General features: G+C 49.2%; 1 protein-coding gene across 2 annotated transcripts in view; it reads left to right on the forward strand.

Moving 5' to 3' along the window:
* INCENP (inner centromere protein) overlaps positions 1-20,423 on the forward strand; it is a 29,146-nt gene that overhangs the window by 6,151 nt on the left and 2,572 nt on the right. The window contains exons 4-15 of one of the 2 annotated variants that reach the window (XM_084766638.1): positions 615-1,357; positions 8,933-8,984; positions 10,086-10,143; positions 10,265-10,382; positions 11,793-11,844; positions 12,243-12,357; positions 12,429-12,575; positions 17,329-17,438; positions 17,511-17,631; positions 17,962-18,081; positions 18,832-19,010; positions 20,238-20,301. In XM_084766638.1, coding sequence (XP_084622764.1) covers positions 615-1,357; positions 8,933-8,984; positions 10,086-10,143; positions 10,265-10,382; positions 11,793-11,844; positions 12,243-12,357; positions 12,429-12,575; positions 17,329-17,438; positions 17,511-17,631; positions 17,962-18,081; positions 18,832-19,010; positions 20,238-20,301 — 1,879 coding nt within the window. The remainder of the gene's footprint in view (positions 1-614; positions 1,358-8,932; positions 8,985-10,085; positions 10,144-10,264; positions 10,383-11,792; positions 11,845-12,242; positions 12,358-12,428; positions 12,576-17,328; positions 17,439-17,510; positions 17,632-17,961; positions 18,082-18,831; positions 19,011-20,237; positions 20,302-20,423) is intronic. The other variant, XM_084766639.1, reaches the window with a different exon arrangement.

A 20,423-nucleotide genomic window follows, 5' to 3' on the forward strand; every position in this document is an offset into this window, starting at 1 on the left:
CCTGGCTCACGTTCTGCCACATGCTCTGCTACCCGCTATCTTAGTCTTGCTCTGGTATCTGTTTCTTCATCCATGTTCTGTTGGTGACCTCTCTTTCCCTGGTCTTCACCTGGGACCCCCCCCCCCCCCCCTCTGAGCTTGGAAGTCTGGCCTTTCCTCTCCTGCCCAGCTATTGGCTGTCTAACTCCTTATATAACCAATCAGAAGGTGATGGAGAGCAATGTTTACAACACACCAAGACAGGAGATGCTTCATAGTAGTGGCAGGGTCCTCCAACAGGGACTAAGTGGGGCCCACCTTAGGGGCTCAGATTGCCGGCATGAGCGAAGTTTTCAGAAGGTGTTTTGCACAGTATAACCACAGTTGAGAAGTTTGTGAATTTACTCTTCCCAGCAGTTCTACCTATGAGTAATGGAACTCACTGTCATCCACTAACCTACAGTTAGGGAGACTGAGGCTCAGAGAGGAACCACTGGGGTCTCATGGCTAGAGGTGGTTGAGTCTGCTCTGGAGCCTCAAGGTTTTGCCTCTAGGGGGATTGATGTACTCTAATTTTATTTTGGGGGTCTCCCTGCCTTTGGGTTGTTTCAGCCTCTGTTCTGCTGCCCTGACAGGTTATCCCGCAGAAAGTCTCGGAGCAGCCAGCTAGGCACCCGGAACCTCTGCAGCAAGGACAAGGTGCAGAAGCCAGCCCCTGTTGAGAATGGCTCCCCTGTCTTGCGGCGGATAACCCGGGCTGCGGCAGCGGCAGCAGCAGCTGCATCAGTGGCATCAGCTGCTTCCTCTCCCACTGCTGGGTCTCCCACAGTACTGATCAAGAAATCTGTGGTGAAGGTAAGCACCAGCGAGCAGTTGTGTGCAGACCAGCAGCTCCTTAAGCTTAAAGGCGACGTTCCTCCATCTTCAGTCCCAGCTCCAGCTCCAGCTCCAGCTTCCCAGGGCACCCCGACATCAGAGGAAGAGCCAACACCCAAGAAGTCAGAGGCTGGGAAGCTGGAATCTGTCACAGTGAGCTCCCTCAAGGCTACCCCTCAGAGCCCCAAGAACAGAGGGGTCGGGGCAGGACGTTCTGTTTCCAAGCTCAAGATTGCTCGGGCCTCCCGAGGCCTGCAGGACTCCCCAGACTCTGCGTGGCAGGAGCGGGTGCTTTCTCCCATCCAGCCGAATATCATCTTGCCCACCACAGCCAAGAGCCCTCTTGGGAATATTAGGTCAGTGCAGCAAAACCCGGATCCTCAAGTGCCACTAGCCATGAAGTACTCTTTGGTGGCTGACCAAGAAAATGCCAGTCGCAGGTCAAGCAGAAGACTTGCCAAGAAGGCTGGCAAAGAGCCAGAGGCCTCTGCTCGTATCATCTGTGAGTGTGGGCTGATGGTGCAGTGGGTGGTTCCTGGTGTTTGCTCAGCTGGGATGTTTCCATTAGAGATATAAATAGTTCTTTCTTTCTTTCTTTCTTTCTTTTTCTTTTTCTTTTTTTTTTTTTTTGGTCTTTTGAGATAGGGTTTCCTGTGTAGCCTTGGCTGACCTGAACTCACTTTGTAGACCAGGCTGGCCTTGAACTCACAGAGATCTACCTGCCTCTGCCTCCTGGAGTGCTAGGATTACAGGTGTGTACCATCATGCTTGGCTTAAAACATCATTATTATAATTTGTTTATTTTTATCTTATGTACTGTAGTGTTTTGGCTATATATGTCTGTATGAGGACGTTGGATCTCCTGGAACAGGAGTTACAGACAGTTGTGAGCTGCCATGTGGGGTCTGGGTCCTCTGGAAGAGCAGCAGTGCTCTTAAGCACTGAGCTATCTCTCCAGCCCCCCAGTGTTTCTCATGTGCGTCTTTGGAGTGTAGCCACTAGCTCGCCTTGCCTGCCTATTGAAACGTGTCTAGTCTGATGGAGAAGCTGGTTTTTCTCCCTCCTGAGCGAGGCAAGTTCTCCACTACTGAGCAATATTGCTTAGCCCTTGTTTTTTTGAGATAGGCTGGCTTTGGACTCCATCCTCCTGCCTCTGCCCCCTAGTGTTAGGATTACAAGTGTGCACCACCAAAGAGCTGAATTTTAAGTTTTTTGTTTGTTTGTTTATTGTTTTTCTTTGTAAAATTATGTGTGTGCACATGTACACACTTGCCATGGTGTGTGTGTGTGTGTGAGTTAGAGGACAGCTTGTAGGAGTCAGTTCTCCTTTTCCACTGTGTGGGTCCTGAAGATTGAACTCAGGTTAGCAGGTGCCTTTATCTCTGAGTTATCTCACTGGCCCTGAGTTTTAAGTTGTGTTGCACTTTCTTCAGTTTAGATTTAAGTGGCCACAGGTAGCTACTGGGTGATAGAGATCTAGTTCAACATTGTTTTGTTTGTTTGTTTGTTTGCTTTTCTTTTTTCCTGAGACTGGGTTTCTCTATGTAGCCCTGGCTGTCCTGAACTCTGTAGACCAGGCAGACTCAGAGATCTGCCTGCCTCTGCCTCCCAAGTGCTGGGATTTAAAGGCATGCTCCAACTACCTCCTGGCTCAACATGGTTTTGTAAATGTGGAAATAAACCTAGAATGTTAGCCCCAGTGTTCTTATGGTCCTTACTCCAGAGTCAGCATATCCCTTGGTCCCTCTTTGCTGTCTTGGAGTGAGGGACTTAAACTCACTATCCCTGTATGTAACTCGTAATGGTGAAACTGCTGTGGAGATGTGCCACATAGGGCTTGTGGGCTGGTACCTGGTAGCTGCTTTCATTTTGGTCAGATCTAAGGCCAAGGTATGCTGTCCGGCTGGGAATAGATCTCGGAGACACAGAAGAGAGAGAGAGTAGGCAGTCCTGAGAGTTAGGTTGGCTGCCTGAGGGGGCAGGAACTAAGACTTCTGGAGGATGGCTGTGCTCAGGCTAGGTGGAGAAAAATGTATTACTTGCTGTCTTGGCCAAGGAAAGGATTGCACAAAGCCTTGGAGACACCAAGCAGTGTAGTGATGGCTGCCTAGAGCTTGCGACTAAACCAAGTATTGTCCAGTGATGACTGTTGGAAGTTCTTAGGCACCTGTGACAATAGAGAAGGAGGCTGCTAGATCAGGTTCTTGCAAGATCCAGGTCAGAGGACAATCCAAGTTTCATAGGAAATGGAAAGTAAATCTACCTGGCTCTTGTAAGATTTATGGGGGAAAATCTGTCTGTGTACGAAAGTACACAGGCTCCTCAGGGTTTATGCCTTTTATCAAAAGAGGAAACTGAGGTAGACAACTGTATAGTTCAGAAATTGGGACTTGAGCGCACACATTCATTCCTTCTAGGAAGGCAGATGGTAAGGGGCTTGTGAGAAGCCTAAAGATTGGGTTCGTCAGGCACCACACCTTTGAAGGGTCTCTGTGCTGGGGCTCTAGGCTGTGCAGCCTGGAGAGACAGTCTGGGCCATGTGCAGCACGAATTCAGACACATTGTCTATTAAAGATTGTCAGGAGGCCTGGGATGGGGTGGGTGTCCCAGCTACTTCTGAGATTTCTTCAGGTCTGAAGTTGGTCTGGGAGGGGTCCACAGGGCTAGGTGAGCCTGGAGTTGTGTGGGAGGGGTGGGAGGAACTTGAGAGAATCTCATAGACTCTTTTAGACTTTGGTGGTAGATATTAGACATGTAGTTCTTTTTATTTTTTCTCCAGTTTTTTTCCATAAAGACATTTTTTAACTTTTTGAGGTTAAAATATAATTACATCATTTCCTCTTCCCCTTTCTTGCTCTCACCCTTTCAGTGCACTTCCTCCCCCTTGTTTGCTCTCAAATTCATGGCCTCTCTTTCTTTAATTGTTGTTACACACACACATGCATGTGCACAACACACAAATGTACAGATCCAACCTGCTCAGTCTGTGTAGTGTTGTGGAAATGTACATGATGTAAGAGCTGACTACTTGGTATTGGACAACCAGTTGTGGTGGGGGCCTCTTGCCTGGGGATGGCAATTTCCTCCCACTTTCAGCATCCCTTTGTCTGCAGTTCTTTGTTTAGGACTATGGCCCAGTGAGCTTTCCCGTTCCATGTTGGCATGTTTTCTTACCATCCTTGTTCAGACCTTGTTACGGCAGCCATGTTAAGACTTCACAGGTCTTCGTAGCTTCCTTCGCATTTCTAGGAGATGCACTCTGATGAAGTTTCCTGTTCTCTGGCTCTTTCAGTGTCCCCTCTCCAGTGTCCCTGAGCCTCAGGTGCGGAAGTTGTGTTGTAGATGATCAGTTGGGGTTGAAAACCACATGAGATGATTTGTGCTTTGCATTTTGATCTGTTGTGGTTTTCTGTAATGGCTTCCATCTGTTGCAAAGAGAAGTTTCTTTGATGATGGTTGGGCGCTACACTTGTGTGTGAGTATAAGAATATTTAGATTTCAGTTAGGAGTTATATTGGTTTAGTAAAGTGGCAGTTGTAGGTTCTCTTCCAAAATCTTTGACCTCACTAGCCCTGGGTAGTTGGCTAGGTTTCTAGTGCCAGGCATGGATTTCCCTCTTGTTGAGTGGGCTTTAAGTTCAATTAGAGAGCTGTTGGTTACCTTTAAGATATGGATGCCACTGTTAGACCCATAATGTTACGGTGCATAGTGGTCATTGTTATAAACTCAGATTTCAATACTCAGTAGGATTGTTTGGTTCCATACCTCTGTAAAACTTGCATGGCACTTTCTGGTAGTAGGAAGGCTAGTCTTTAGAGAGTAGGCATTCAGGTTAGATACAGCTTGGATCCTCCAAGCTCAGTGTTTTAAATGCATGATGTCTTCAGCAGTGGGGACTTAACCTTCAGCCTCTGGGGGACACTCAAGGGCTATAGCAATAGGAGTCTCTTGGACAACCTTGACCAACAGTTCAAAAGGGGGCTCTCACGCCTGGTACAGAGGTTTTTGTTAGATAGTTTATGGCTTTGGAGGGAGTCTGTCAGCCCAGGTGCAGAAATTTTATTCAAACTATGTGTATATGCATATACATAGATTTATATGTATTATATGCAATTTAGGTAAATAGATAATAATATCATCTTAATGACTTTTGCAGGCATCCTTATATTATATCCTCTTTCTATATTGATCTCCCTCTTCCCTCTCTTTTTTTTTTTTTTTTTTTTCTTTTTTCTCTTTAAGACAGGATTGCTTGGCCTAGCTGTCCTGGAACTCACTGTGTAGATCAGGCTGGCCTTGAACTCAGAGGTCCTCCTCCTGAGTGCTGGGATTAAAGGTGTATGCCGCCAAGCCCAGCTCCCTTTCTAAGTTAAACCCAAACCCGTTTTCCCTATTTTCCCATTCAATTCATGCTTACCCTGTATTCTCTTCTTTAGACGCCCCTTCCCCGCAGTCCTTTTTTACCTTTCTAGTTTCTGCAGTTACTCTAAGTTACATACGCACATCTGAAGATTTGAAGTTAGGAGCCTCACATAAGAGAACATGAGACATTTGTCTTTCTGGGTCCGGGTTATCTCACTGAATGTAATCTGTCCTAGTTCCATCCACTTACCTGCACATTTCATGACTTCAGTTCGTGTACTTGAGTATTATTCTATAATACATACCAACCCATCAATTGTATAGACATTGTGGAGGGCCCACTGTAGAGGCTTAGCAGCTGGGTGAGGTGCTGGTAGGATGCAGCCCAAAGCATTCAGCAGTGCACTTCCAAAGGCACTGCCATCTCTGTGTGTGGCTTCATCCCTTGAATCAAGGCATATTAACACTTGGCTCCAGCGTGTTGTCAGCATTCCAGCTAGAAATTGGTATAAATGCTCCTGTGTCAGGGTTGTAGCCAATTTTCTTTTTGTCTTTCCTGAGACAGGGTTTCTCGATGGAGCCCTGGCTGTCCTGGACTCACTTTATACAGACCAGGTTGGCCTCGAACTCACAGAGAGCTGCCTGCCTCTGTCTCCCCCTGGTGCTGGGATTACAGGTGTGGGCCACCACGCCTGGCTGTAGCCAGTTTTCTTAGTGGATGTACTGACTTCCTTAATTGCCTCCTCATATCTGTCCTGGGTGGATATAGGGTGGCTTTATGGAATTCATTTTGTTGGCGCCAACCATTAGCTGTTTCACATCCAGTGTGTAAGCCAAAAGGGCATGCTCACAGATCCTCCCGTTCTTGGAGCTGCACACTGGCAGCAATCCTCAGGACAGCACAGTCATCCTGAGATGCATCTGCACTGATGAAATCCCTGTGTCCTGGGTCCTCTGTGATAGTCTCATAATATGTGCGGGTGTCAGCGGTCCACAGGGAGATACCAATAATGATGTCATGCTCATACTCAGTGTTTGTTCCTTCAAGACCTGGGCATACTTGAAAGAGTTGTTTCCTATCTCAGCAGCCACTTTTCAAACTTTTCAGTGGTTTGTCAGTTCCACAACATTTGTAGATGGCCAATAGTGGAGGACGTGCCTGAATCTACATGTGTAGTGGTGACTATGTTGATGTCTTTTCCTTTCCCAGTTTTGCTTCAAATTAGCAGTGGTTTTTATAACAGTAAACCTGTAGCTCTTAAGCATTGCCCTTCCCACTCCCCACAGTCTTCCCTACTCACGGCTAGGCTTCTGGGTTGTGTGTAAGCAAGTCTGTCTAATTCAAAGCCCAGCGATCATCTCCTTGGGGTCAGGGAAGATGGAGAGGAGGCAGGGACCAGAATGTGGAGGCCCTCAGCTCCCACGAGACCTTAGGTATACCTCTTCACTTCAGTTTCCTGTCTAAATGGTGAGGACATTTGCCTTGAGTGTAGTTAGAGAACTCATCTTAGTGCTTGGGTATGACACATGTTTAGTGACTCATTTAGACAAGTTAGCCCTGGCTTGTCTTCCTAAAACTCAAGGGGTGAAAAATGGCAAGGCAGAGGCTTCCTGGTGCTTTTCTGATGCCAGGCTCTGAGGTGGGGCTGGGTGGGCAACTCAAGTGGTGTGTCACTTTGAGTTCTCCCTAAGGTAGCTTTTGACACATGTGCAGTGGGGGGGTGTGTGTGCTAGGGGGGCGGTGGACAAACGATGAGGCAGGGAAAAGGCCTGGTAGTAAAGGAAAGGGGTTTCTGGAGTCTCTGGAATCTAGAAGTGGGGGACCCGAAGCCTCCTGTCCGGGTCTGGTGTGCATTCCCCAGGAGGAAGCCTTCTGGCATTGTCAGGTGGGACAAGGGTCACTGCTGCAGGGTTTCTAGAAAGTCCAGGTAAATAGATCAGCTTCTTCATTCAGGCTTCATGGTTACTTTTTTTTTAGTTGGAGGGTAGCCCCTGGCCCTTCCTCAGTCCTCATGCCAGGCCACTTAGTTGATGCTGGGCCTGTTCTGGCATGTAGGGGCAATTAACATTCATTCCAAGAAGTCTTTGTCCTGGGGAACAGTTATGTGTTCGCTTGGGTGTCTTTTGGTCGTCTGACCTTTTTACCTCTCCCCTCCCTGAATCAAGGAGCTGAGGTGAGGGAGGGGGAGAAAGGGAGGGGCAAGAGAGAGGGGAAGGCAAGGACAGAGGAGGGGAGCATATCTTCTGGCCATAGACCCCCTCAAGGTAGCACCTGTAACTTCCAGTCTCATTTTATTGCTGCTATGCGCCCAGCCCCCAGCTGGATCTCATAACCCAGAAAGGAGAAATCTCTGCTTCTTGTTGCTGCTTAGTTCTCTCTGAGCTCTGCCAGTTTGCTGTTCCAGTTTGTTACCTGTCTTTCCTGTTTTTCTTAGTCCTTGGTACCACCTATGTTCCTTGTCTGCCTTATCTCTGGTCTTACTCCCCTGACCCAGGAGCTGGCCTTTTTCTAGCATCCCCAAAACCCTCTTTTTACTTTGTGTCTTGGTGAGCATTTTTCCTTCTTCTCAGATCATTAACACCATCTTGCTCTAGTCCAGATTGGTGGAATTTCCTATGAAGCTCAGGCTGACTTTGAACTGTGACAATCCCTCTGCCCCAGCATCCTGAGTGCTGGGTTAAAGGTGTGAGCCATTCTTCCTATAATTAATACTTCTTCAAGGACATTCTTAATTGAAGCTGGGCATTGCTTTACCGTGTGTGATAGGATGGTCGTTTGGTGCAGAAGCCTTCATGAGTGCTAAGCTTAGCATTTTTTCCTTGGCTCTGTTGCTTTTGTGCTGTTTGGGCTAATGTTAATATAAGTGGGAAGGAAAAATCACACTTTAGTACACTGGTGGAAATAGTTCAGACTGGTGGTTTTCCCAAAAGGGTCTCCCAAAGGTTGGAGAATATACTTTAAAATCACTGTCCTGCATTCCTCTTCTTCCTCTCCTTTGGTCTTTTCTCTTTTGTCTTTTCTTTTCTTTCTTCCTTCTTTCCTTTCTTTCTTTCTTTTAAAAAAATTTTTTTTAATTTTTATTTTTGGCTTTTGGATATAGGGCTTCCCTGTGCAGCTCTGGCTATTCTGGAGCTCACTCTGTAGATAGGCTGGTCTTGACCTCAGAGGTTCTCTTGCCTCTGCCTCCAGATTGCTGGGATTAAAGGCGCGCACCACCACCACCCATCTCCCCTTGGGTCATTTCATCATATCATCTTTCACATCAGGCCTCTCCATCTGGACTTCAGCACCCTTGACTTGGTTGTTGCACATATCCTAGTTTACTCTATAAGATCATTTAGTGCTGGTAGGTAGGAAGACCAGACAGTGGCTTTGTGGGTTTTCCTTACCACTGAGGTTCCGGCACCTGGCACTTGATGAATGTTTGTTGAGTGAATAAGCTGCTTGTTTTTGGGCCCAGTGTTATGTCAGACCTCTCTCCAAGATACTAGCGTAGTGAAGATGTGTGTGTGGGGTGCCTGCTAGGCAAGCTACATAACGCTAATATGAGGCTGGATGAAGGTGAGACCCAGGGCACACTGAAGCTCGTGTGTCTACGAAAGGAGCAGCGATCATGTCCCTGACAAATTTTCAGGACCTCTGGCCTGATTTCTGATCTCAGGTTTCTGATGATACCTTTTTTTTTTTTTTTTTGGTTTGTTTGTTTCTTCTCAGGTCACAGTTACCTGGAGAGGCTCCTGAATGTTGAAGTGCCTCAGAAAGTTGGGTAAGTTCCATGCCAGTGCCTCTCACAGGGGTGGGCAGGGCACATTGTAGGAGGGGGTGGAGGTGACCCCAGGTGGAAGCTTCTGCTGAGGCTCAGCCTTCCCTCGTCATCCCGTCTCTACATGGCACTGCTGATGGCCACGCCCCCTTAGCCTCTGTGACTAGCCATCAAGCAACATGACTGTCAGCTCTCCAGTATCGCTTGTCAGCTCTGGAGTGTGTGAGCTCCGTGCTTGTAATAAGGCAGAACAGCCGCTTGAAATGAGGTGTGACGGACTGGGGTAGCCGGGGCCCCTGGGGTGCTTTCTGTCCCCAGTTTAGATGTGGCATTGCTTGGGAACAGGACGCTGACTTCTTGGAGGCCATGCTCTGCTATCAGGAGCTAGCCCTGCCTTACTTGGGGGCAGAGAGGTTCAGTACATGGCATGAGGAAATGGGTCTGGGCATACCTTTAGCTTAGCTGGCCCCCAGATAAGTAGTGAGCAAGTCAAAAGAGATAGGACTTTTCGGGGCCCCATAGAGTGAGACAGTGCTGGGTAAAGTATTTGCCTGTTCTACGTTACCGGAGCAAAGCCTGAGATACTCATCTTAGTTCATGGCTGTGTGACCAGTGGGCTCTGCTTTGGGGAGCAGTACATCATGATGGGAGTGTAGTAGAGCAAAGCTGTTCACCTCGTGGCTAGGACTTGAAAGGAGAAAGGGAGGGAGGGGCTGTGGTCCCACAATCACCTTCATGGGCACACCCCTCATAAGCTGAAACTCTCCAGCTCGGTCCCACCTGTTCAAATTTCCACTGCCTCCTAGTAGCATGAATACTGGGAACAAAGCCTTTAATATGTAGGTCTTTGAGGATAGTCAGTGAAGATCTAAACTAGAACAGGTTCCCATCCCAAATGAGATCTCCAACAGGATGATATCAAGTAAGATTCAGAATCTGACATTCCTTTCTACTCAGGAAGACTTTGGTGATGCCTGCCATCTTCCTATCCAGCATAGGCTGTTGGTTTGTGGTGCAGGTCTGCTCACCTACTATAGGCCCTATCTTGAAGAATGGGAGAAAGCCTGGATTTAGAGTTCTCACAGTGCCCTGCTTTTCTTTCAGCCTGGAGCAGGAGCCCACGGACGAGGCTGAGCCAGAAGAGGCAGCAGAGGAACCAGAGGTAAGGCTCCCTCAGCCAGAGATGGGGAGGACTTGAGCCTTCCAGGTCTGAAGCTATGTGCCTCAGCTGTCCTGAGCCTCAGGGTCACGTGGACTTCTTCAAGCCTCAATTCTTCCTGTAGGTCTCCGAGAACAGTGAGTGTACCTTGAAGCCCCTCAGTGCCACCAAGACTGAGATAAGTGTGCCCACCTCAAAGCCTGTGCCCACTGGCCAGGCAGCAGCTGTTGAAGAGCAGCAAGGTGAGTTGGCCTGGTCCTGGCTCTTGGGATATGGAGCTCCATTCTTCTGGTCTGATAGGGCAAAGATAAATTCAACCCGAAGAGTCCATGATCTTTGGCTGGAGATGTTGCTGAGTGTCACAGGAGCAACTCCAGCTGCCTGGATTAGGAAGCAGAGGGAAGGACCTCGTCTTAGTTAGGGTTTCATTTCTGTGACATCACGACCACTGCAACTCTTATAAAGGAAAACATTTATTTGGGGCTGGCTTACAGTTTTAGAGGTTTAGTCCCTTATGGTGGGAAGCATGGTAGCGTGTAGGCAGACATGGTGCTGGAGAAGGAGCCGAGAGTTCTGTATCTTGATCTGCAGACGGCAGGAGGGGACTATGTACTACATTGGGCATAGCTTGAGCATAGGAGACCTCTAAGGCCGTTCCACAGTGACATACTTCCTCCCAACAAGGCCACACCTCCTAATAGTGTCACTGTGGCCAAGCATTCAAACATACTAGTCTATGGGGGCCATGTCTATTCAAATCACCATAGGCCTGAAGGAGGGAAAGGTATAAAGGTGCCATGTCAAGGTCTTGAGGTCTACTGCAAGGGATTCATGAAGAAGTACAGGCTGGGGTCTGAATGCCTGCCCGCCCTCTTGCCCTGGCTTGTTTTTTACTTCTATACTTCCAAAAGGGTAGGGTCACTGTGAGCTTTGGAGTTGCTCAGGAGCTTTGCCTGGCTTCCCAGGAGTCTCTCTGTGAAGGGTGATTTCCCTGGTGTGAAGAAATGGTACCGTAAGGTTTTGAGCAAAGCATCCTCTTTATGAAGAGGTCAGGACAGTTGCTGTGCTGGCCTGAAAGCTCCCAGGACTACTGCAAAGACCCTTTGGAGTACAGGGTGTTTCTTCTTGGTGTAAAGTAAAAAGTGCTGTGCCCTATATGATGACGCCATGAAAGGAACTTTCTCCTGAATACTGTACAGACTTTCTATGCCTGCCCCAGCTCTGAATAGTGATATGGAGATATATTTATTATAATAGCGTTAGGCCTTAGCTTACTCTTGTTCCCAGCTAGCTCTAAACGTAAATTGCCCCCTTTATATTAATCTATACTCTACCACATGGCTCATTACCTCTTTTTCATATGGCTGACTTTCTCTTTCTGCACATGACTTTTCGTGGTAGTGCAAATGGCATATAGATTAAGGCTTTAGTGATAACTGTTTTGCCTTTTGTGTCACAGTTGCCAAGTATTGGGGCTGGGGCCAGTATCCTGGGCTCAAGGTCAGTTACAGCTAAGGCTGCCGTTTCTGTCATTGGTTACTCTGAGGTTGCCAGGAGGGTGCTTATTCTTGCTGTAGCTGTTGCTGCTGGACCCCTTCCCTAAAACCACTGCCGTCATTGATACAACCTCACTGAAATTGCTCTCTTCACAGATGCCAAGCTTGACCAAACAGATGGACACAGAGAACCACCCCAGAGTGTCAGGTTTGCATCTGGAGAGGGGTGTGCAGTCAGCTCTTGTGTGAACCAAGGTGGGGTTCTTGCACAGAGACTGCGTAGGTGTGGGGCCAAGCATTCTGCTTCTTGGCTGGTGTCATGACTTGATTTCCTGACTTAACAGAGGAAGCAGCTTGAATCTGTAGGTGCTGGATTGTGAATAGGTGATCCTGTCCTTCTGCGTCCTTCTGGCTATGTGACCTTTGACTGGCCACTTACCCTTTTCTGAGTGGGCGGCAAAGGGCTAGTCTATAGTTTCTTCCAGTCCAGAGTTCTGTGGTGATTGAGCCCAGATTTGTTTGTAAGGATGATCTTTTTGGGATATAGTAGAGCTATGAGGTGGGCTCTCAGGTCCTCTTTATGACATGGCTACCTGTTCTGGCCAGGAGGAAACGCAGCTATAAGCAGGCAATGAGTGAACCGGATGAGGAGCAGCTGGAGGATGAGGAGCTACAGCCCCCCCAGAACAAGACCCCTTCCCCACCCTGTCCAGCCAACAAGGTGAGCAGGTTCTTGCCCTTGCTTGGTATCTACCCTGCCTGTTCCATCCTGACCCTGGCTCTGGTCTGTAGGTGGTACGGCCCCTCCGGACTTTCTTGCACACAGTGCAGAAGAACCAGATGCTCATGACCCCGACTTTGGCTTCCCGCAGCAGTGTCATGAAGTCCTTTATTAAACGTAACACTCCACTCCGTGTGGACCCTAAGGTAAGGGAGCCTGTCCCCTGGTAGTGCTTTGCTGGAACTGGGGCAGTGTGGCTGAGGCTCTCTTAGTTTGCTGAAGGTAGTGTGGGTCTGGGCATATGGAAGCCTGGCACCGACTACGGATCAGTTAAAGCCTCTGTAGTGATACTCTCAATACTGTGGTACTCTTGAGGCCTTATGGACCCTGGACTATGACTCAGAAGCTTAGCTGCTAGGCTAGAAAGTGGAGGATTGTCTTAGCAGACCTCACACTGGCTGCCATGTCCACAGACGAGTGGTAGGCGTGGTTTAGGAGAAGCAGGTGAAGACACCTTTACATTGGAGGGAGGATTGGGTTAGATGAGGTAGCAGTGTGTTGTTGGTGAAGGCCCTGAGTAGATCCACTGCCATAGAGCGAGGGGCAGGGCCTGCCCTGTAGGACATCCCTTGGCATTAACTCTTGGTGTTTTTCTGTTTCCTCTCCACAGTGCAGCTTTGTTGTAAGTAAAGCCTTTTCCTGTCCCTTAACAGAGCTGTACCTAGTTCTTAACCAAATCCATGTCGCCGTGTACCTGACAGCCCCTGTGGAAGCACTAACATTGCAAGTGGGAGTTAGGAAGGCAGATGTGCACGTGGGGGCACTGGAGTCAGCAGAGCAGCTGGTGGGATCCAACAGGCCTGGGACTCTGCATCCTCCACTGTAGAGATGGCTGCTGCCTGCCATGCTCTGCCAAGGGAGGACACCGGGAGGACACAGGGAGCACACAGAGAGGACACCAGCCGGTGTGGCCTGCAGGGCTGATCCAGGCCACAGCTACAGTGCTTCCCACAGCCATCTCCTTCCCCATCCCCAGCCCTGGGGTCTGAGGGTCTGTGATGAGAACAGTGATGCCTCTGGCCCACAGAGCCGCTGAGATTTATTGGGTCCTTAGCCCTGAAGGGGGGTGTGATGGGATAGGGCCACCGAGCCTGGGTCCAGCTGTGCAGGTTACATTGTATCGGTTGGCAGTGGCATCTGAAAACAAGACCAGAGAAGCTGTTCTCTTCCCAGACCCCTCAGAGCTGAGCTGAGCTGGGCTGCGTCACTTGTATGAGCAAGAGCTTTGGAGAACCTGGACCTGGGGGCAGCCTACAGTCCTGTTCCTGCGCCTGGAGGTTGCTTCTAGACCACTTATGTCTTAGTTAGCATCTGTTTAAAAAACTGAAGGTGCACACACATACAGTAATGTGGAGCTTTTCTTTAAAATTGTTTTATTTGTGGTGTGTGTGTGTGTGTGTGTGTGTATGTGTGTGTGTGTGTGTGTGTGTTCCCGTGTGCGCATACGTGTTCCTGCAAGTACATGCTGTGGGGCATATTTGGAAGAAAGGATAATTTTTATGTTCTTGCATCTGGGCATCAGTTTTGATGTCTGCTGACTCTTCTCACAGATTCAGGATTTTTATAAAAGTGAAAATGGAGGAGGTAGATACACTACAAGGGAAGAGCAGGCCTGAGTGGGTCCAGGAGAAAGAGGAGCTGGTTGCTAGGGGCAGAGTATATATGGTTTTATGCTCTGATAAACTTTGATTGGCTGTTGGAAACTTTGGCCTGTGTAGGTGTGGGTTGTATATCCTATAATTTTAACAATCTGTATGCCCAGTCATACATAGGCAGGAGATGGTTTATTGTGTGTTTCACCATGAACTACAGACAGGAAGCTAGGGAGAAGAAAGGCACTGCTTTCTCTGGGAAGGGGTGTGTGTGGCTCCGGCCAAAGTAGCTGCTCTGTGCTTTGTTGGGAATGGGGTGCTGTGCTGCTCAAGGCCCGCAGGATGTCCTGCCTTGCTAAGGTCTCTAAGCCTGCGTGCTCCACACCCCGCTGAGCCCCTTGTTTTTGTAATTCCTGAGAAGAGTTGCGAAGACACCTGGAGGGCTTTTGCCTTCAATTCTTTGCCCTGGCAGGTGAGAGGGGCTCAGTAGCTGGCCAGTTGGGTCCTGAGCTTGTTTGTCTTCTTTGGTTGGTCAAGGTGACAGCATGTCTCCCAGTATGCTAGAAAGCCAGCTCTGTGGTTTCGTGGGCTTGTTTTTTGTGCCCAACAGTGAAGAAGGCTGGACTTGCTCTTTGTCCAGGCGGCCGTTTACTTCCTGCTCTCCTCTGTATTGACTCGGCCCTCGCAGGCATCATGGGCACTGAAGGCACTGAAAGTTGCCCTTTCCTGCTTTGGGGACCAGTCCCTGAACGGGGCATCTGGTGGGTGTAGCTGAGATACGAGCCTAGGAAGGTTGAAAGGTTCTGGGCCTTGGGCACATTTCCTTTCTTATACCTGCATTTTCTCAGCTACAAAATGGGAGAAGATGGTGAGTACTTCAGGAGATCTGGTGACTTGGAGAGTGAGTGTGTGCACATTGAATGCGGGACTTGGTATGAAGTAGTTTTGGCTACAGGGCAGGCAGGGCGCTCAGGTGAGGCCTCCAGCAGAAGGGGCTACTCCAGCAGAAGGGGCTACTCCAGCAGAAGGGGCTACCCCAGCAGAAGGGGCTACTCCAGCAGAAGGGGCTACTCCAGCTTGTAGTTTCCTCCCATTTTGCATGGCCTTGGCTGTGGCTCTGGGGACATGTTTGCCCAAAGTGTGTCTGACGTCTGGACCAGAGGAGAAATGAATTCTGTAGCATGAAGGACTCAGAAAGCACTGAGTTACAAGTAATGCAGTAGAGTAAATGACTCTGGCTGGTGTGGGAAATTTAACACTCAAGGGTAAGGACGGAAGGCTGTGTCTCTGCCTGTTGAAAGCTGTAGCTTGATTGGATATGGAAAGAAGAGGTGGAAAACACTGGATACCGCTCAGCCTTTGCTTCTGAAGTGCTTTTTTTCCCTAAGAAGAGTACAAATGTACCTTAGGGTGAGAGAAAAAGTTGGAGTGTGACCCTCTCTGGTTTTGTGTGTGTGTGTGTGTGTGTGTGTCTGTGCTTGTTTGTGTGTATGTGTCTGTGTCTGTTTGTTTGTTTAAGACATGGTCTCAAGTAATCCAGGCTGGCCTTCAGCTCCAAATTCTCCTGCCTCTATTTTCCCAACCCCTGGGATTACAAATGTGTGCCATGCCAGGTGTGGTGGCGCACGCCTTTAATCCCACCACTTGGGAAGCAGAGGCAGGCAGATTGCTGTGAGTTCGAGACTAGCCTGGTCTACAAAGTGAGTCTAGGACAGCCAGGGCTATACAGAGAAACCCTATCTCAAAAAACCAAAAAACCAAAACCAAACCAAAACCAAATAAAAAAACCAAACAAAAACCAGCCAAACAGAAAAACCCCAAACAAGTGTTTGCTACTATGTCTGGTTTCCACTTTTTCTTCCTGAGTCTGGGTATTTGGAGAGCCAGGGCCTTACTGAAGGTCACCCATTCCTTTCATGTGATTCCCCAAGGACCAGTGATTTTCAGGCCTTTCTATACCCAGCTTGGCTTTGATAGCTCCTGCTGGTCCTCTTTCTTTCTATTTCTCTCTTAAATGCTTTTTTGTTTAAATAAAAAGTTACACAGTATGGTGGAATTTGGGGAAGGTATGTCTGTATGAATTTTAACATGATTTATGTAGCCATTATCAGAGTTGATTTATAGAACATGTCCACATCCACTACCCACAGAAAACTCCTAGTTACCCCCTTCATGCCCACGCCACCCTTCCCCTCTCATCTCAGCAGCCACAGACTTGTTCTTAGTCACTAAGAATATTTTTGGAGGATGTTATGTGAATTATGTTGAGTCATATGCTACCTTTGGTGGTTAGTCACGGCCCTTCCAGCTAAGGTCTTTGAACTTATCAAAATTATTTTATTTGAAGTAAGTTTCTTATAAATAGCACATAATTACACTTAAAATTTTTTTTGGCAATTCTTCTATTTTGCATGCTCACACACATATATATTTATTTTATTTTACATGTGTGGGTGTTTTATCTGCATGTGTTTCAGTGTGCCATGCACCACTTGCATGCATGGTACCCAGAGAGGCCAGAATAGGCATCAGATCCCCTGGAACTGGAGGTACAGGTGGTTGTGAGCCACCATGTGCGTGCTGGAAAGCACTAGTCTAATCTGTGGCCAGGGACAGTTTGGAGCCACTCCCCATGCTTGCTCTTGCATATAGCTGTGACTGTGTTTCCACGGGGCTTCCTGGGCCTGCCTGGGAAGTGATGCCAGCACTGATCTGCTGTATAACTAGCTATCTCTTAATGTGGTTTTAATAATTATTAACACAGGCACATCACAAGACATTTGGAAACTAAAGGGTAAGACATACCGTCCATGATCTAGCTTACTAGCCTGTGTAACTGTGTTAACATTTGATGGTAATTTACATATTTTTTAACTGTTCTGAAAGAGTTGATGTGCCTACAAGAGTGGTGCATATGCACACTCTTTGTGTTGAAGGTCATAGTAGTGATAAGTGGCCTGTCCTTCATCCTGCCCTTCCAAATAGAACATTAGCTGGCACTTTCTAAGCTGCCTGCCTTTCTCTTTGCAGTCTTAGTCTTTAGTTTCCTTTCAAGCTGTTTATATAATTATAATCAACACATCAAATTTGAGGCTGCTTTTTGTGTTGTCTACAGGTCAGGTTCTTGGGAGGCGCTCTGTCCACCTGAAGGAGAAACTGAAAGCCTGTGCTTGCCTAGGGTGGGCGCAGGGTATGCTGGGACATGTCTGCCTGAGAGGCATCGGCTGCCACATCTGGTTGAGCACTGATGCACGCTGTCAGGCAGCCTTTGGGGTTGCCAGGTGTCCTCATTCACATCCCAGTGGTCCCCGCCCTGCAGGAGAAGGAGCGCCAGCGTCTGGAGAGCCTGCGGCGGAAGGAGGAGGCTGAGCAGCTGCGCAGGCAGAAGGTGGAGGAAGACAAGCGGCGGCGGCTGGAGGAGGTGAAGCTGTAAGTAGCCCAGCTCGCAGCCCAGCCGGCCCCAGCCCGGGCAGGCTCTCCTTGAACGCAGTGTGCCCACAGGAAGCGTGAAGAGCGCCTGCGCAAGGTGCTGCAGGCCCGGGAGCGGGTGGCGCAGATGAAGGAGGAAAAGAAGAAGCAGATTGAGCAGAAGTTTGCGCAGATTGATGAGAAGACAGAAAAGGTGAGTCTGGCCTCATGGGCAGCTGGACTGTAGGTGGGTGGGGCCCTGCTGGGGCCCAAGCACTTTAGGCTTGGCAGCCTGAAGGTTGGAACTGGACTCCTCCACAAGTCATTGACTGGGTGGCCTGTATACCTCTGCTTCCTGAGGGAAGTTTGGCCTCAGTTTTCCCAGCAGCCCCTTATAAGTGGGGAGTTCTGGGGCGGTAAGGCTTCTGTGGGCAACAAGGAGGATTTGTAGGGGCCAGGGGGTGCCTATCACAGAACTCTGGGTTCCGCTCTCTGTTCTCTGTGAGTGGCTGTTCCAGAGAGCACATGTAAGTGGATTCTGCAGGCTAAGGAGGAGCGGCTGGCGGAGAAGGCCAAGAAGAAAGCAGCTGCCAAGAAGATGGAGGAGGTAGAGGCACGCAGGAAACAGGAGGAGGAGGCACGAAGGCTCAAGTGGCGCCAACAGGTGCGTTTAGGTGGGGACAAGGAAGAAGCGGGGTAGGACAGGCACGGCCTGTGCCATGAGGACTGGCTGGGCATGCCCGTTCTGTAGAGCAGATCCTACTGGATCTTGTTGCTGACTTGAGGGTCAGGCTGTGGGGATTTTTTTCTAGAAGCCAAAGTTTGGGAATTCAATGTGCACCTGGAGTCAGACTGCCCCTCACAACTACTAATTCTTAGCGGTGTGGCCTTGATCAGGTTACTCAAGTAGATTGTGATATTGCTGATAGGGCTGTAGTTGAGGGCACAACTCACTAACGGATGTGAAGTGTGCTGCCTCGTATGTGCTGAGTGCCTCCAAGTACTCTCCACTCTTGAGCCTTAGCTTGGAAGTATAGGGTCCTGTCCCTGCCTGGGAATGGGCAGATGTCTGTCACTGGGGAGTTGTAGTACTAATCAGTACGGGTTGTTTGTGTTAATGTGTGTTAGCAGCTCCACTGGGTTAGCTGGCTTGCCCATTGCATACCTGGCTCTGCAGGCTTCGCTCTTGTTTGTTAGAACTGCTGTAACAGTTGCTACATGCCTTTTCGTTCTGGTCATGACTTGCAAAACTTAACTTGTTAAGGAGTCTGGCAGCTCAGTCTTAGCTGACGATGGTGGTGGCCAGTGCCTTAGGAACCCAGGCTGTGGGCAGGAGCAAGTCCCTTGGCTAGCTTCTCCTTATGGGTTCACGCCTGGCTCAAGTGTCGTGAACTTCCTTGCATTACTGACTCAGGAGGAAGAGGAACGGCGACATCAAGAGATGCTACAGCGGAAGAAGGAGGAGGAACAGGCGCGCCGCAAGGCAGCAGAGGCTAGGCGGCTGGCAGAGCTGCAGCAGCAGGAGCAGGAGCGGCAGCTGGCTGAGCAGGAGCGGCGCAGGGAGCAGGAGCGCAGGGAGCAGGAGCGCAGGCGGTGAGGCCACCCCTGACCATTTACTGCTGCCCTGTGTTGGGAGTTAGAGGCAGCATGACCATTGCTTCTTGGCAGCTCTCATCTTCACTTGAAGGTTGGCAGGCTTTCCCTTGGCTTCAAAACCACAAGCCTCTGGCGGATCACCAAATAGGGAGTATGTTAGCTGGGGGAAGATTCAAGGGTTAAAGCTAGGGGTCACTCCATGTTTTGTACTGTTTCAGCCAAATGTGCCGACTCCTTTGGTGCCTTTTTCTTAGTGGGTAAAGCAGGTGGGGTAGGACAGCCTAGGACCTCCCCGTGGGGCTGCCACAGGCGTTGTGAGCAGGAGGGATGCTTGCAGTGCAGTCTAGGACATCAAGCGTCTTTAGCTCTGGCCCCTGTGCTTCCCTTGGTGGTGATGGTAACCCAGTGAGGTTTTCCTCTCTCTGACATTTATTAGGACTGTGCCCACATGTGTGAGCAGACCCACAGGCTCAGCAGCGGTTTCCTTTCCTGTCCCACTCCTGAGAAACTCTGTCTTTGTGATGGGGACATACTTAATGGAGAAATGAGATTTCAGCTAGAGGGCTGGACTCTCAGGGCAGTGTAGGGCGAATATAGAGCGACACAAGTGTCGCTGGCCTTCTGGGTAGAGTCAGAGATAAGAGTCTGGGAGGGGGACTGGTGGTGGCAGCTATTGTGGCTTCAGAGCTGAGTGGTGAGCACTGTATTAGCACTGAGGGGTCATGGATGGGGTGTTGTAGTTGGTAGCTCTGAGGGTTGCTCTAAGCTACCCGCCCTGCAAGTTTTCTTATTTAATCCTTCCTTGAAACTCTTATGGAACAGAAACTTTATGGAGGAAACTGCTGTGAAAGGGAAGCTAAATGACTTGTTCCAGGTCAAGCTCGTGAGTGTGGAGTGATGGCACAGCCCATCATCAGCCCTCCCACTCTGTGGTCTCCTGTGTTAGTTGTGGCAAGGCTGGAGGAAAGACACTACTCTTCCCACTGTGAAAGAGAAAGGGCAGGCTCCGACACCTCCCTGGTTTTGAAGTGTGGGGCTGTGTGTTATTCCAAAGCCAGCCTCAGAATCTTGCTTTTGGAGAGTTCAGCTGTTGGCTCTAAGCTGGTGTCCGATTCTACTGTCCCACTCATTAAAGGCATGTCCACCAAGCCTAGCTTCCCTTTCTGGGATAGGAACAGGGCTAGGGCCCCACTACTGGCCTGACAGATTCTTGGTGGTCCTCAGGGAGATGCAGGAGAGAGAGAAAGCCCTGCGGCTGCAGAAGGAACTGGAGGAGAAGAAGAAGAAGGTAGGTGTGCTGGGAGAACGGGCTTTCTGCAGGCTCTGTGCCGAGCTGTGAGCTGAGAGCTTTGGGAAGCGTGGCCTAGACTCTAGAGACAGGCCTGCCTTGCCACGTGGGGTAGCAGTGTG

Source organism: Acomys minous, assembly GCF_964271855.1.
Source record: "Acomys minous genome assembly, chromosome: 2".
Classification (NCBI taxonomy): Eukaryota; Metazoa; Chordata; class Mammalia; order Rodentia; family Muridae; genus Acomys; species Acomys minous.